General features: G+C 38.9%; 1 protein-coding gene across 1 annotated transcript in view; it reads right to left on the reverse strand.

Annotated features, from left to right (window-relative positions):
• Window positions 1-13,028, reverse strand: part of LOC135477854 (integrin alpha-9-like) — a 31,019-nt gene extending 17,991 nt beyond the window's left edge. Inside the window, exons 1-7 of the mRNA XM_064758059.1 lie at window positions 12,769-13,028; window positions 12,019-12,116; window positions 10,008-10,193; window positions 9,027-9,087; window positions 6,759-6,881; window positions 2,949-3,034; window positions 763-819 (exon numbers count right to left, since the gene is read on the reverse strand). Coding sequence (XP_064614129.1) covers window positions 763-819; window positions 2,949-3,034; window positions 6,759-6,881; window positions 9,027-9,087; window positions 10,008-10,193; window positions 12,019-12,116; window positions 12,769-12,787 — 630 coding nt within the window. The 5' untranslated portion in view covers window positions 12,788-13,028. The remainder of the gene's footprint in view (window positions 1-762; window positions 820-2,948; window positions 3,035-6,758; window positions 6,882-9,026; window positions 9,088-10,007; window positions 10,194-12,018; window positions 12,117-12,768) is intronic.
• Between the last annotated feature and the right edge of the window lie 270 nt (window positions 13,029-13,298).

Raw genomic sequence — 13,298 nt, forward strand, 5'->3', positions numbered from 1 at the left:
CGACTTGAAATTCTAATGCCAAAATATTATCAACCCTCAGATACGAAGCAAGGACTGGGTTTGCATTGCATTTGCGCTCCCAGCATCTGACCAACTTATCGCAGAACATTCCTGACGTCTGGCCGCTCACCGCAGAACATTCCTGACGTCTGGCCAGCTTACCACAGAACATTCCTGTCATCTGGCCGCTCACCGCAGAAAGTTCCCGGCGTCTGACCAGCTTACCGCAGAACATTCCCAACGTCTGACCAGCTCAGCACAGAAAATTCAAGGCTGCTGACCAGCTCACCGCAGAAAGTTCCGGGCGTCTGACCAGTTTACCACAGAACATTCCTGGCATCTGGCCGCTCACCGCAGAAAGTTCCCGGCGTCTGACCAGCTCACCGCAGAACATTCCTGGCATCTGGCCGCTCACCGCAGAAAGTTCCTGGCGTCTGACCAGCTTATCGCAGAACAGTCCTGGCGTCTGTCCAGCTTACCGTAGAAAATTCCTGGCGCATGACCAAACGCAGCAAAGAACGTTCCCGGCGTCTCACCGACTTACCGCAGAACATTCCCAACGTCTGACCAGCTCACCACAGAAAATTCAAGGCTACTGATCAGCTCACCGCAGAACGTTCCCGGTGTCTGATCATTTCACCCCAGAACGTTCCCGGTGTCTGACTGGCTCACTGCAAAACGTTCCCGCTGTCTGACAAGTTCACTGCAGAACGTTCCAGCCTTCTGAGTAGGTCATCACTGAATAGTTTGCTTAACACTTACCTGAGCGCCAGTCCGACTATCATTTACTTCATATTTCTTGTTATCTATGAGATAAATCTGGGGGCAAACAAAAAAAAATTGAAATGAATGAAAACGTTTAAGGTAGATGCAAAATGACAGAAAATGTTACGTTTTTTAATGTTGTATTCACACCGCCTAAAGCAATAATTGCTACTGGAATATATCATGTAAAATACATCGGTAATGACCACTTTTTAAACAGTTAATACATTAGCTCATACAAATTACAATGAGCATCTTTCAAATCTTTTCTAAGATGGCTTTATTTTGTACTGATCCGTGAACGAAATCTTTTTATCGTGCCATTAGTTGTGTTACGGTTGTGCTCGCATACTTTCACCAAATGACTTTCTAGGCACCTGCATTTATTTAATTCGTTCACGACGTCTCTTATTCTAAGCGTCGTCTTCATTTTTTCAGAAAAACTTTCTATTACATTAGAGTTACATCTGATCTTTCATTTGTTTTAATAGGGAGACAAACCAACAATTATTTTCTTATTTATTTATTTGGTGTTTTACGCTGTACTTAATAATATTTCATTAATGTAAATACGCCTAGAACTAATTTGGGAGGAATCCCGGCAGATCCAGGGGGAAACCCACTACCATCCATACCTTCCCAAGTACGACCTGAGAGTCTCGTCTTTATGACACATTTAAAGACGTCACTATAGAACAAATGTGTATATACATGGATAAAATATTGCCCATAAAGTTTTACGCCAGTAAGAATGTTGTGTAGCTACTGTTTATAGAGAAGTGTTCTTTTTTATCCATCGGAATCAGAATAATGAAAAAGCTTTTCCTAAGTTTAACATGAGTGTTTGAACACTGCAGGACTATGCTCAGCAGTTAGGTATTTTGTCAAGCACTCCCTATCATGTATGTGCGTGTGTGTATGCATATGTACATATGTATGCTTTTAGGTTTAACCTCGTACCTAACAATTTTTCAGTCATATGGCGACGAGGCGTCATTAGGTGTGTGTACATACACTGTGTCTTCTTGTGACAGGGCAAGCCGAAGTATCATGCCGAAGACTCCAGACATGACACCTCACACAGCCACATTGTACTGACACCAGGCCAATCAGTCCTGTTTCCTTGCTCTAATCTTTCCGTGCTGAATGCCAAGCGAGGCAGCAACACTTATTTTTAAAGACTTTGGTACATGTATGACTCGACCCAGATCTCGCGACTTCGATTTATGGCTACGAGCTTTGTCGACATATCGTCACAACTCCAGTAAAACAAAAAACAAAAACTTTCTTTTTGCCACTTCGAGTATAATAACGGATTTCATCAGGCTATTCAGCATTTCTTTCTTGAACACTATTTCAAACTCAAAATACAAGAATGGAAACAAATGCTGAAAACAGTTAGCCGACATTTTTGTGAGCAGATAAATACTATGGAACAATGCGTGCTTTCCGTCAGCAGACGGAATTTCCAAAGACGACGTCAGCGGCAAATTGAGGTGACAATAGTATGCCTACATATGGGTTTTTTTCGTAATACATAAATTACTTCCTTTTCAAAGAATTACCTCCCTAGACGGTAAGCATCAGTGAAAGTATCCGGTGCGACTGTTAGCGTTTGCAAGAACCAGTGTTATGGAATTTGAACAACCACAGTGATTAACTGTTCAGGACTAATCCGCCTGTGACATTTCTTGAAATGTTAATAACATTACCATGGTAATATTCCTCTGCGCATTGGGAAACTGACAAAATGTACGGCCCACAGTAATATGGTCTGTAATCCCAAATATAGGCTTTATTACTGTAATAAAAACCAAATACGTGTACCTACCGCCAAGGGAGGTAATTTCTTTAAAGTAACTTATGTATTACGAAAATATGGAATATCACTCTAGTAGAATATTCCCAAGCATGGGCTTAGTTTCTGTTCATTTCATCTACAGTTTCCATCATAATAATTGTTTCAATCGACTTCACGTTATATACGTGTACGTCCCTTGATTAACTATCAGTATTGGGTTGACAGCTTGAAGAAGATAAAGAATTACTTCCAGGGACATTTTTAAAGATCTTATTAGTACACATATATGTTAAACCATGTCATAAACTAAACATTGAGTACAAAAATCAGCAATGTTCATGATTGTGTTTATTCAGATAGACATTAATTACGCTAGACTTACCTTGCCCACACGCCTGTCCACTGGAGCTCCAATGATGTAAGTGACTTTTCCCGGCCCATAGATTTTTCCCGAAGTTACAGCATAACCTAATTAACAAAGAGAGTTATTGATACAAAAAAATTAGAATGCTGTCTACGGTTAGATTCTGAACATTCAGTCTAACATGCAATAATATTTTTTGGGGCCTCTGTCGCCGAGAGAGTTAGCACGCCAGTGTGGCGCAATGAACCAAGAGCCTCTCAGCAATGCGGTCGCTGTGAGTTCAAGTCCAGTTCATGTTGGCTTCCACTTCGGCCATACGTGGTGAGTTCTACCAGCAACATGCGGATGGTCGTGGGTTTCTCCCGAGGTTTGTCCGGTTTCTTCCCACCATAATGCTGGCCGCCGTTGTATAAGTGAAATATTCTTGAGTACGCCGTAAAACACCAATCAAATAAATAAATAATATTTATTTCATGGGGTGACTGGGTCAAACATGAATAGTTTTGTTTTTATTCACATCGGTCCATCGGGTTCACATGGATAGTGCAACGACTGGTTGACCCGTATCAGCATAATGCCTCGGGCAGGGCGGCTTACTTGCCTTCGGTAAATCGTCTCAATGAGGAACCACTCGAAAAAAGAGCGCTGGAAATCCGTCCGACAACAAGGAGGCACATTACATGCACTCTAGGGATTCTTTCGTCGTCATATGACTGGAAAATTGTTAAGTACGACGTTAAACCCACAAACACCACTCACTCATTCATTATATATATATATATATATATATATATATATATATATATATATATATATTATATATATATATATATATATTGTTCACGTATAGCACGTAAATAAACCAAAAAGTACATTTCGCAATTCAGTAATGCCCAATACAGTGTTGCACACTAATGTATGTAGATTTAAAAGTAGCATGCCCCCAATATCCCAGTGCTTCAATTCGTTAGAATAACAAGTTTTTTTGGCCTTGAGGTATAAACTTATTAAATATATTAGTATTAATTGCCTATTGGAGAACAAGGGAATATCTTTGCGCTCTAACGCATATAATTCGTCTAACGTATTTTTTTCCGAATACTGATTCGCCTCGCCAAAGAGTAAAACCAGCTATCCTGTTTTGTCCTTAAAACAGGAACATACAGGACAACTGTTAAATAAGTGCAGTTAAAACGTTATTGACACTTAAATCACGGTATTTTCGTCGGCTCTCCGATGTTTGCATACTAGAATCGTTATAAATGATAGCATAGTTAGATTTGTCATAAGTTCTATAACCTTTAAAACATAAGCTTTTAACAATTGACGTTCAGTCTATGCTCGGACGTGTAAGTGAAATATTCTTGAGTAGGACGTAAAACACCAATGAAATAAATAAATAAATAATTTAAAATTCAATCTGATATAACAGGGCTTTCTGGTTTGGAGGCTATATTTCACAACAAAACTCCACTTTGGTACGTACAAAAGCAAAATACAGAGATTTAACTTCACAGATGCCAATAAAAGGTTTGCAAGTCAAAATACAATTTTCCGAAATCAAGACACCTATGGCCTTAATCTGACTTACATGCACAGAAAGGAAAAGATCTCTGAAAATCGAAGTAGGCATAACTTAATAGGTCACGTAAAACTATTGTTATGTGCGCGACTGCCGTCAGTTTCTAAATATAGCTTGCCACTGTTTACATATGCTAAGTTCAGGGAGTGCTGTCTGCCTCTACCTTAGAATATTCCAGAATGCGCTCAGTTCGGTGCCTGTTTGTTTACATCAAGTGTTCAGGAATTTTGTTATTCTGGACAATTCCACCAGGCTATATAAGATCTATAAAAGCAGGTCGAACAGGGGCGGAGGGGGGGGGGGGGGGAGAGAACAGAGAGAGACGGGAGAACAGAGAACGGGGAGAAAGGAGAATCATTGAGAGTTTGGATGCCTTCGCTGTGTATTATTTTAGTAGGCCCCTTGTGCTGAATTTTGGTGTCTCTATAGCCTCTGGCTTTAATATATCCTATCTCCACCGAGGACCTGTTCAGTCTGAACTTGTATGTTTAATTTGTGCTCTTGTATACACAGTGCTTATTAGTACACGGACCCTGTCTGTGGAATTTTGTGTATATTTCGTCATACACTCAGTTATACTGTGGATTTTCCATCTTGTGAATTTGCCTCTGAGCATTTATGCCTGTGTGGTATATATATTGTGGAATATATGCGTCCGTTTGAACTTGACACCGTAAGTACCTTAGCATTTGTATAGATACCGCTATCCTTTCTTGTTAAACTTAAGTACTTTAGTATTTGTATAAGTCTTATTATCTGTTCTTGTTAAGCTAATAAATTGTTGTAAAATAAAATCTGCTGGTTTTGTTTACTTTTTTGTGCGGCTAAACTGTCGTGTATTTCGAACAAGCCATCTCTTTATAATACAGACAGTTTGGGTCGTAACACTATGCATAAATACACTTTCATTTATTTTTTTTAGACCTTTGTGAAGAAAGTTAAAGACATTCAAACGTTTGAATTCTAAGGTGGGCTTTACTGACCATACCACCAGTTTTTAGGAACTCTGACGTCACAGGAAGTTTTTCCAGCTCTTGTTACCCATAAGTAAAAGATTACTGAAATAATGTTCCCAAAAACCCCTTCCTTGTAGCGAACATCAGGAAAAAAAGGTGATGTGAAATCAGAATTCCTAGATACCATCGGTATGACCCTTAAAGCCCACCATAGAATTCAAATATTTGAATGCCTTTCAACACCTTTCAAAAAAGTCTAAAAAAAAGTAAATGAAGTATTTTTTACGCATCTATGGTTTAAGCTGACACCGTCAATCAGTCGTTGCACTATCCCCTTCACGCTGAACGTCAAGCGTTTCAACGCTTCCCCCTATAAGCTCTTGGGTGTGACCCGACCCAGGATTGATCTTGAATCTATCGCCTCTCGCAGCGGACGCTCTACCAACGGTGCTATTGGGGCCTTTTTTCACTGAAGAACATTACCGCCAAAGCCGTAATAGCTTAAGTGGTACATTACAAGTGCGTGGCAAACAAAATCAAGGGCCTTTGCGAAATCTGAGGAGAGATTGCCATGCTGTTCATCACTTAAAAGTAGAGCAAAGAACAATGCGAGGGGTTCGTGCACAGACTTCACGAAACTTTTACCTGTAATTGATAGCAAAGATACCAGACTGTAAATTTCAACTAACCCTTTGTTTCCAGACTTAAAAACAGATGTATTGTTTGTCAATTTTAATTTTTGGGAGAAAAAGAAGAAATTTAAACGGAAAGTTAAAGGGGTAAACATAAATCCTGGGCACATTTTTAAAAAAACTATTCCAGGAGCGTTATCTTAGCCACAGGCTTTGTTTCTTTTAATATCTCTCAACAGTAAATATAAATCATTCACTAGTATAGTTATTGAATATAACGAGTAATTTACTGGTAAAGGTGAATCCATAGTTGGATATTCCGTGAACTTGTCGTTGTTGAATGGATACCTGAAGACAGCATGGTGATCATAATTACTGGCGTCGGCTCATAGACATTATAAGACACAATACAGCGGGAATAGTTGACAGAGACCTTTCACTAACCCATTTGAAGCTTTTACCGTTTTATTTCTCTATTAAGAACGTTATGTTTTTCTTCGTGGTCTTTAAACGGGAGAAAGAGAGCTGTTTCTTCGTGAAACTCTTTTGCAAAGTTTATGGAACAAAAATGTGCTCTGCCAAACAAAAAAAGTTTTATAATTATAAACACTTATTATTTGTATATTATTTACAGAATTTCATACAGGATTAAAAGTACACATATTTGTGTTGGGTTGCAAAAGTGAATCAGTTTCTAGCTCACCTGCGTATGCACTTCCATAGAACAGGTCTTTCACCTTGAAGACGTCGTTGGTCGTATCTTCATAAGCTACCACACCTCCTGTAATCAGAATTTCTTAGAACAGTCTAACCACTCTTGTTTTGTAAAGTATATTTGGTAATTTCTAACATGTATCACATACGCGTTAACTTCTATTGCGTATCGCATATGTGTAACTTCTATTGCGTATCACCTATGTCTTAGCTTCTATTTGCTTATCACCTATCCGTAACTTCTATTGCATATCACCTATGCGTAACTTCTATTGCGTATCACCTATGCGTAACTTCTATTTATCCCGTAAATGTTAACTTCTGTGTATCACCTATCTGTTAACTTCTACTGCGTATCCCCCGTATTTGTTAGCTTCTATTAGGTATCACCTAACTGTTAACTTTTATTGGGTGTCGCCTATTTGTTTACTTCTACTAACTATCATTCATTTGTATTTTTATTGCTTATCCAGTATTTTGTATCTTCTATTGGGTATCGCCTATCGGTTAACTTCTGTTGGGTAGCCAATGTCTGTTAGCTTCTATTATGTATCACGTATCTGCTAACTTCTATTGGGTATTAAGTATTTTGTATCTTCTATTGGGTATCGCCTATCGGTTAACTTCTGTTGGGTATCCAGTGTCTTTTAGCTTCTATTGGGTATCCCGTAACTGTTAGCTTCTATTGGGTGTCCCGTAATTGTTAGCTTATATTGAGTATACAGTATTTGTTAGTTTCTGTTGGGTATCCCGTATTTGTTAGTTTCTGTTGGGTATCACCTTTCTGTTAACTTCTGTTGAGTATCCCGTATCTACTAGCTTCTATTGCGTATTCGTATTTTTTAGCTTCTGTTGTGTATCCAGTATTTGTTAGCTTCTATTTGAGTATCCCGTATTCGTTAGCGTTTTTGTGTATCACGTATTTGTTAGCTTCTGTTACGTATCCCGTGTTTGTTAGCTTCTTTTTCTTATCATATATGTATTAACTTTTATTTCGTATCACATATCCTTTAAATTTTATTACGTTGCATATATCTATTAACTTCTATTGAATATCATCGATCTATTAGCGTGTATTTCGCCTCACATATCTGTTAACTTCTCTTTAGGTGATACCCAGTAGAAGCTAACTGACACTGTATATCTGTCAACCTCTGTTGCGTAGCATATGTTTGTTATCGTCAAGTACTTACCACAAATTTGCTAAACCCCCTGATGAGCACAACATATCTGTTGACTCCTATTGTGTATCACATATCTGTTAACTCTTATTGAATGTCATTTATCTGTTAACTCTTATTGTATGTCACATATCTGTTAACCGTTATTGCTTGTCTCTTATCTGTAAACTCTTACTGTGTGTCACTAATCTGTTAACTTTTATTGTGTGTCACTTACCCGTTAACTTATATTGCGCATAACATATCTGCTAACCCTTATTGTGTGTCACTTAGCAGTTAACACGTATTGTGAGTCACATAACTGTTAACTCTTATTGTGTGTCACTTACATGTTAACTCTTATTGCGTGTCATATACCTGTTAACTGCAATTACATTTCACAAGCTTGTAATAAAATCTTCATGCATATTCTTATGACCCTTATATCAGTTTTAATATATAAATAAATAAATATATAAATAAATAAATAATACGGTGGGGGTGGAGGTGTCCTCCGTGGCCGAGGTGGTTAGCGCACCACCACGGCACAATGATCCAGGAGCTTCTTACCAATGCGATAGCTGTAAGTTCAAGCCCAGCTCATGCTGGTTTCCTTTACAGCCGTACAAAGGAAGATTTGGCAGCAACCTGTGGATAGTCGTTTGTTTCCACTGGGCTCTGCCAGGTTTCCTCCCACCATAACGTTGGTCGCGGTTGAATAAATGAAATATTCTTCAGTGCGGCGTAAAACACCAATAAAATAAATAAATAAATACAAGGTGTGAAGTTATACCTCACTTTCAGCAGCAGAAAAGCATGGTGAGACGAAGAAACAAACCATTAAGACAGCAGAGACAAACTGTATACAGCCTTGTCTGACTATAATTAAAACTTTATGACTAAGGCAAAGATGTTAATAGAGAGAGTGGGAAATTCTGTATTACATTGTAGGTATTACAATTATTACAATGTAAATGGCATACGTGCCATTATTTTAGTTTGTTTTAGTATATGCCCGCCTCAAAAAGTACACACAAGAAGGAAAGATCTACCTTGTCCTGCTCTCATGTTCGGCACGCCCATAATTAATTTAGCTTTGTCATCGGTTTTCTCCTGAAAATAAAATATTCAAGAATTCATCCTATTTCGTATTAATTCTATGTCTGACGCATGTTATATGGAAACAAAACGCTGACACTTTCATGGAATTTCATATCTCAGCTATGTTTGCATAATGTTACTACATTATCGGTCTTTGAGATTATAAGTTTATGCGGCACAGTTTCGGTGCTGAAAATTGCCTGGCCTTTCCGGGTTTCGAACCTACGACCTGAGAGTTAGGCACCAAGTCACCATGAATATTTGTAAACCCTTTATTCCAACATTTGCAACAAAACTTATAGCGAACATGCACGCATTACCCCCCTACCCCCAATCATCCCCCCCCCCTCAAAAAATGAAAATGGGAACCTATAGGTGGGCGGTTCCCAAAGCTAAACAGGCCTAGTAATCTGTCGCTATATCTTGTGCCAACAATACGGAATTTTGAGTTCTAACTCTTTTATCTGTGAAGGTATGAAAAGTGCTACTGTACCATGCGACCCGTCAGAAATGGTCGGCAACTATTTTTCATTTTTCACTTCTTTTCATTTTTACAGAAAGATATTTAGAGCATAGACAAAAGATGGCGAAAATTAGGGAAATGTATGTTTGTGAATATGAACTGTTCCTGAAGGAATGGAGTGGTATCACTTGTTCATCCGGATCAAGGCGAGAAAAGTGACTGGTAAATTAATAACACCAAAAGTTGCCTAAGAGTTTCGGAAAGTCATAAGATACAGCCCTTAAGATTTACCTTAAGCAACAAAAGAGGTCGATCTGAAAATCCCAATGTTAGCACCTGATACATTTGACGACAGCGCTACACCTCTACTCTGGAACGAATGTAGACGAATCAGGAAGTCATCATCTAGAGATAACCCATCATGTGCCTAATCACAAAAGGAAAATTACTAAAGTGCGTGAAAACCAACCTTGGCAAACGTCACTGAAAATCCAGCCTGGGCGTAAGCGTAATGGTGCACGTCTTTAACAACTTGCAACTTTGGGTCCAGCAAAGGTCGTAACTCTTCTGTTTTTCCATCTTTCAGGTAATAGCATAGCCCCTGAACCAGGTAGTGGCCAGGGTGGTACTTATTTTTCCACTGAGGTGCACATGCCTGAAAATGACAAACGTTTGTGAGTATTTGTAGACCAGTGACGTCTAATAAATTGCAGTTAACATCACTGCATATTTTTTTTACCTAATTCCGTTTAAGCCAAGAGGAGGCGTTTAATTTGCTACTACATGTATTTATGCATTTATGTGAACCGGTAGAATAACCCTGATTGAGGCAATCTGACAAGAGGCCGTATTTCACCTGTTACGTGTGACCATTTGCCAACTATCACACTCTGTACGTCTTTAATTATATTACCCATTGTCTTTTTTAACAGAGGAACCAGGAATGACGTGAGGGCTCCCTGACATTAAAGTTAATATTGGCTACGTATAGTCAATAACAGAGGCCGGCTAACTAATCATGGCCCATGCACCTTACAGCGCATGTGCAGCTCTCTAAACTCGCTTTACAACATTGCCACCACTAGACAAGCTTTACATTTGGTGCCTGTGCGACACACACACGTCTGCATCTTTACTAACATCACCACTCGTGACCTCGCGAGGAACTATTTAATCATCAATAAAATCGAGTCAGACGTTAGTTAGAATCATATTGTGTATGCTTTAGATAAAGGGGATGCGTGTGTATAAAGTATTATCTACAATTTTTGTGTTTTCTGCCATCATTTCCTGCTACCACCGTGACACCAGAGACTTCGCCGTTGTTCAAGATTGCTGTGCGGTGATATACAGTGAACTGCAGAGCGCGGCGCATGCGCTGTAAGGGATATGATCATGGGCATACTCTATCTTTAGCAAAAAAATTGGTTTTAAAAAAGTAAGTTTTATCTTACGAGTTCCATCATGGCTATATCACTGGGTATTTGTAGGGCACTTGTGAATTCTTGTGCACCCAGTTAATTTTACGATGTGCTTACACCTGAAACATGGCACGCCGAATCGGACTGACAGCAAGGACACCACATACATATTTTTGGCTGCATTTATCTTTATACGCACATATGCCTACCATGCATCATCCATGAATACTTACTGTATGTGGAAACTACCTAATTTATAGCATGGCAAAATATTAACGACTACTTTTTGGCATGGTTTGGTGGGTTTTTTTTCGTATTAACTAAAAGTACAACTAATGAGTGGAATCGAACTCCTAACCACACAAGTCTGCTGGATTATAAGGTACGAATGTTACGTCTCTCCCATGCGGCATAACACGTTGAAATTAGTGAAATATAACAGTGAATGTAAAGCTGGAAATATTACAGCGAATGTAAAGCTCGAATAGCCCAGCCAATATTTCATGTTTGTTTGTTTCTTTTATGGGGTTTTTGTTGTTATTGTTGTTTTTTCTCGATTTATATTTACTTATCTATTTATTTGTTTTCGAAGATACTTTTAAAACAAAGCGAATCGCAATGTTTAACCATAGAAAAAAAATAGTCATGCAGTAAATGGTATATATAATATATACATCTGAAAATTACTTCAGAGGTTAAGCTACCTTCTCTATTATTTTAACGGCAGAATTATTACCTATCTATTTATTTTATTGGTGTTTTACACCATACTCAAAAATATTTCACTTATACGACGGCGGCCAGCATCAATGGTGGAAGAAAACCGGTCAGAACCCGGGGGGAAAACCACGACCATCAGGAGGTTGCTGAAGGGCCTTCCCACTTAAGTCCGTACAGCATGAACTGGACTTAAATTCACAGCAACCGTATTGGTGAGAGGCCCCTGGGTCACTGCGCCGCGCTGTCGCGCAAGCACGCTCGGCCACGGAGGTTCCCGCAATGTTTAATCACAGAAAAAAAATTAGGCATGATATTAATGGTATATATAATAAAACTCACCACAAGACGTGGATCGGTATCGTAACTGAGGGCTAAGCTGGAGCCTAACCACTGGTGCTCTTTGTAATCATCATAGCGTCTAGAAAGGAAACCATTACCTGCAAAGAAGTTCACGTATATGTATTTAATAAGTTAGTTTCTGAAAGCTAGAGACAAAAAAGAACATTTGACCAAATGTATAAATTCATTGACAATGTATTCCACTGGAAGTATAAAAAGCGCAACTATATATATTTTTGTGATGTTGCACAATCGAGATATCGAAGTTCAAAGTAATCAGAATCGTGCACATCGAAACAATCAAAAGCTTCACCATGTCACCAGTTTTAACCAATCAGGCGAGTGATATTTCTATACCCTAATGACGCGACTGTTTCAGCTTAACGTTAACCTCAATCTTCTTTTCCTTCTAACCATGTGTATGTGGGATACGGGTGATGAGACATCGTGCTTCACCAGCACCTACCTCCGGTTTCTGTCATCATCTGTTCACACCACACCTCTACTCACCTCTGGTACCTATCCTCATCTGTTTACACCACATATCCACTCACCTCTTGTATCTGTCCTCATCTGTTCCACCACACCTCCACTCACCTCTTGTATCTGTCCTCATCTGTTCACACCACACCTCTGGTATCTTTCTTTACCAGTTCACACCACACCTCCAGTATCTATCCTCTGTTCACACCACACCTCCACTCGCCTCTGATATCTATCCTCATCTGTACACATCACACCTCCACTCACCTCTGGTGTCTATCCTCATTTGTTCACACTTGCCACCTTCCTCTATTTTACACTTGTACACGCCCCCGTGGCGCTTGATTATTCGCCAGTGCTTTGATTCAGCGGTCGGACTTCCAACTATCACCCTACAACAGGATAATGACACGGTAGAAAGTGGTATTTTAAAGGAAGAATAGTCACTGTGCGAAGAAGGCGGGACATTTTAGATCAAAAGACATCAAACGTTGAATAGAGTATATAAGCCAACGAAGGCGGTCAAATGTTTGTCATCAGTACCTAGCAGCTGAACATTGAACAATAAGTTTAACATTTGTTTGAGATTTATTACACTTATGCTGAAAACATTTTCAACTAATTTAAAATCATTTTCACCCGTCTAAAATTCATGTCACCTCAAAATGATTTTCAGTCATGTTAAGATCATTTTAACCCGTCTTAAAATCACTTGCAGTTATCTTAAAATTATTGACAGCTACCTTAAAGATCATTTGCCGATCTCTTAAAAAAAATTCTCTCTTAAAAATCATTTT

This window comes from Liolophura sinensis, chromosome 11 (genome assembly GCF_032854445.1).
Source record: "Liolophura sinensis isolate JHLJ2023 chromosome 11, CUHK_Ljap_v2, whole genome shotgun sequence".
In the NCBI taxonomy this organism is placed as follows: domain Eukaryota; kingdom Metazoa; phylum Mollusca; class Polyplacophora; order Chitonida; family Chitonidae; genus Liolophura; species Liolophura sinensis.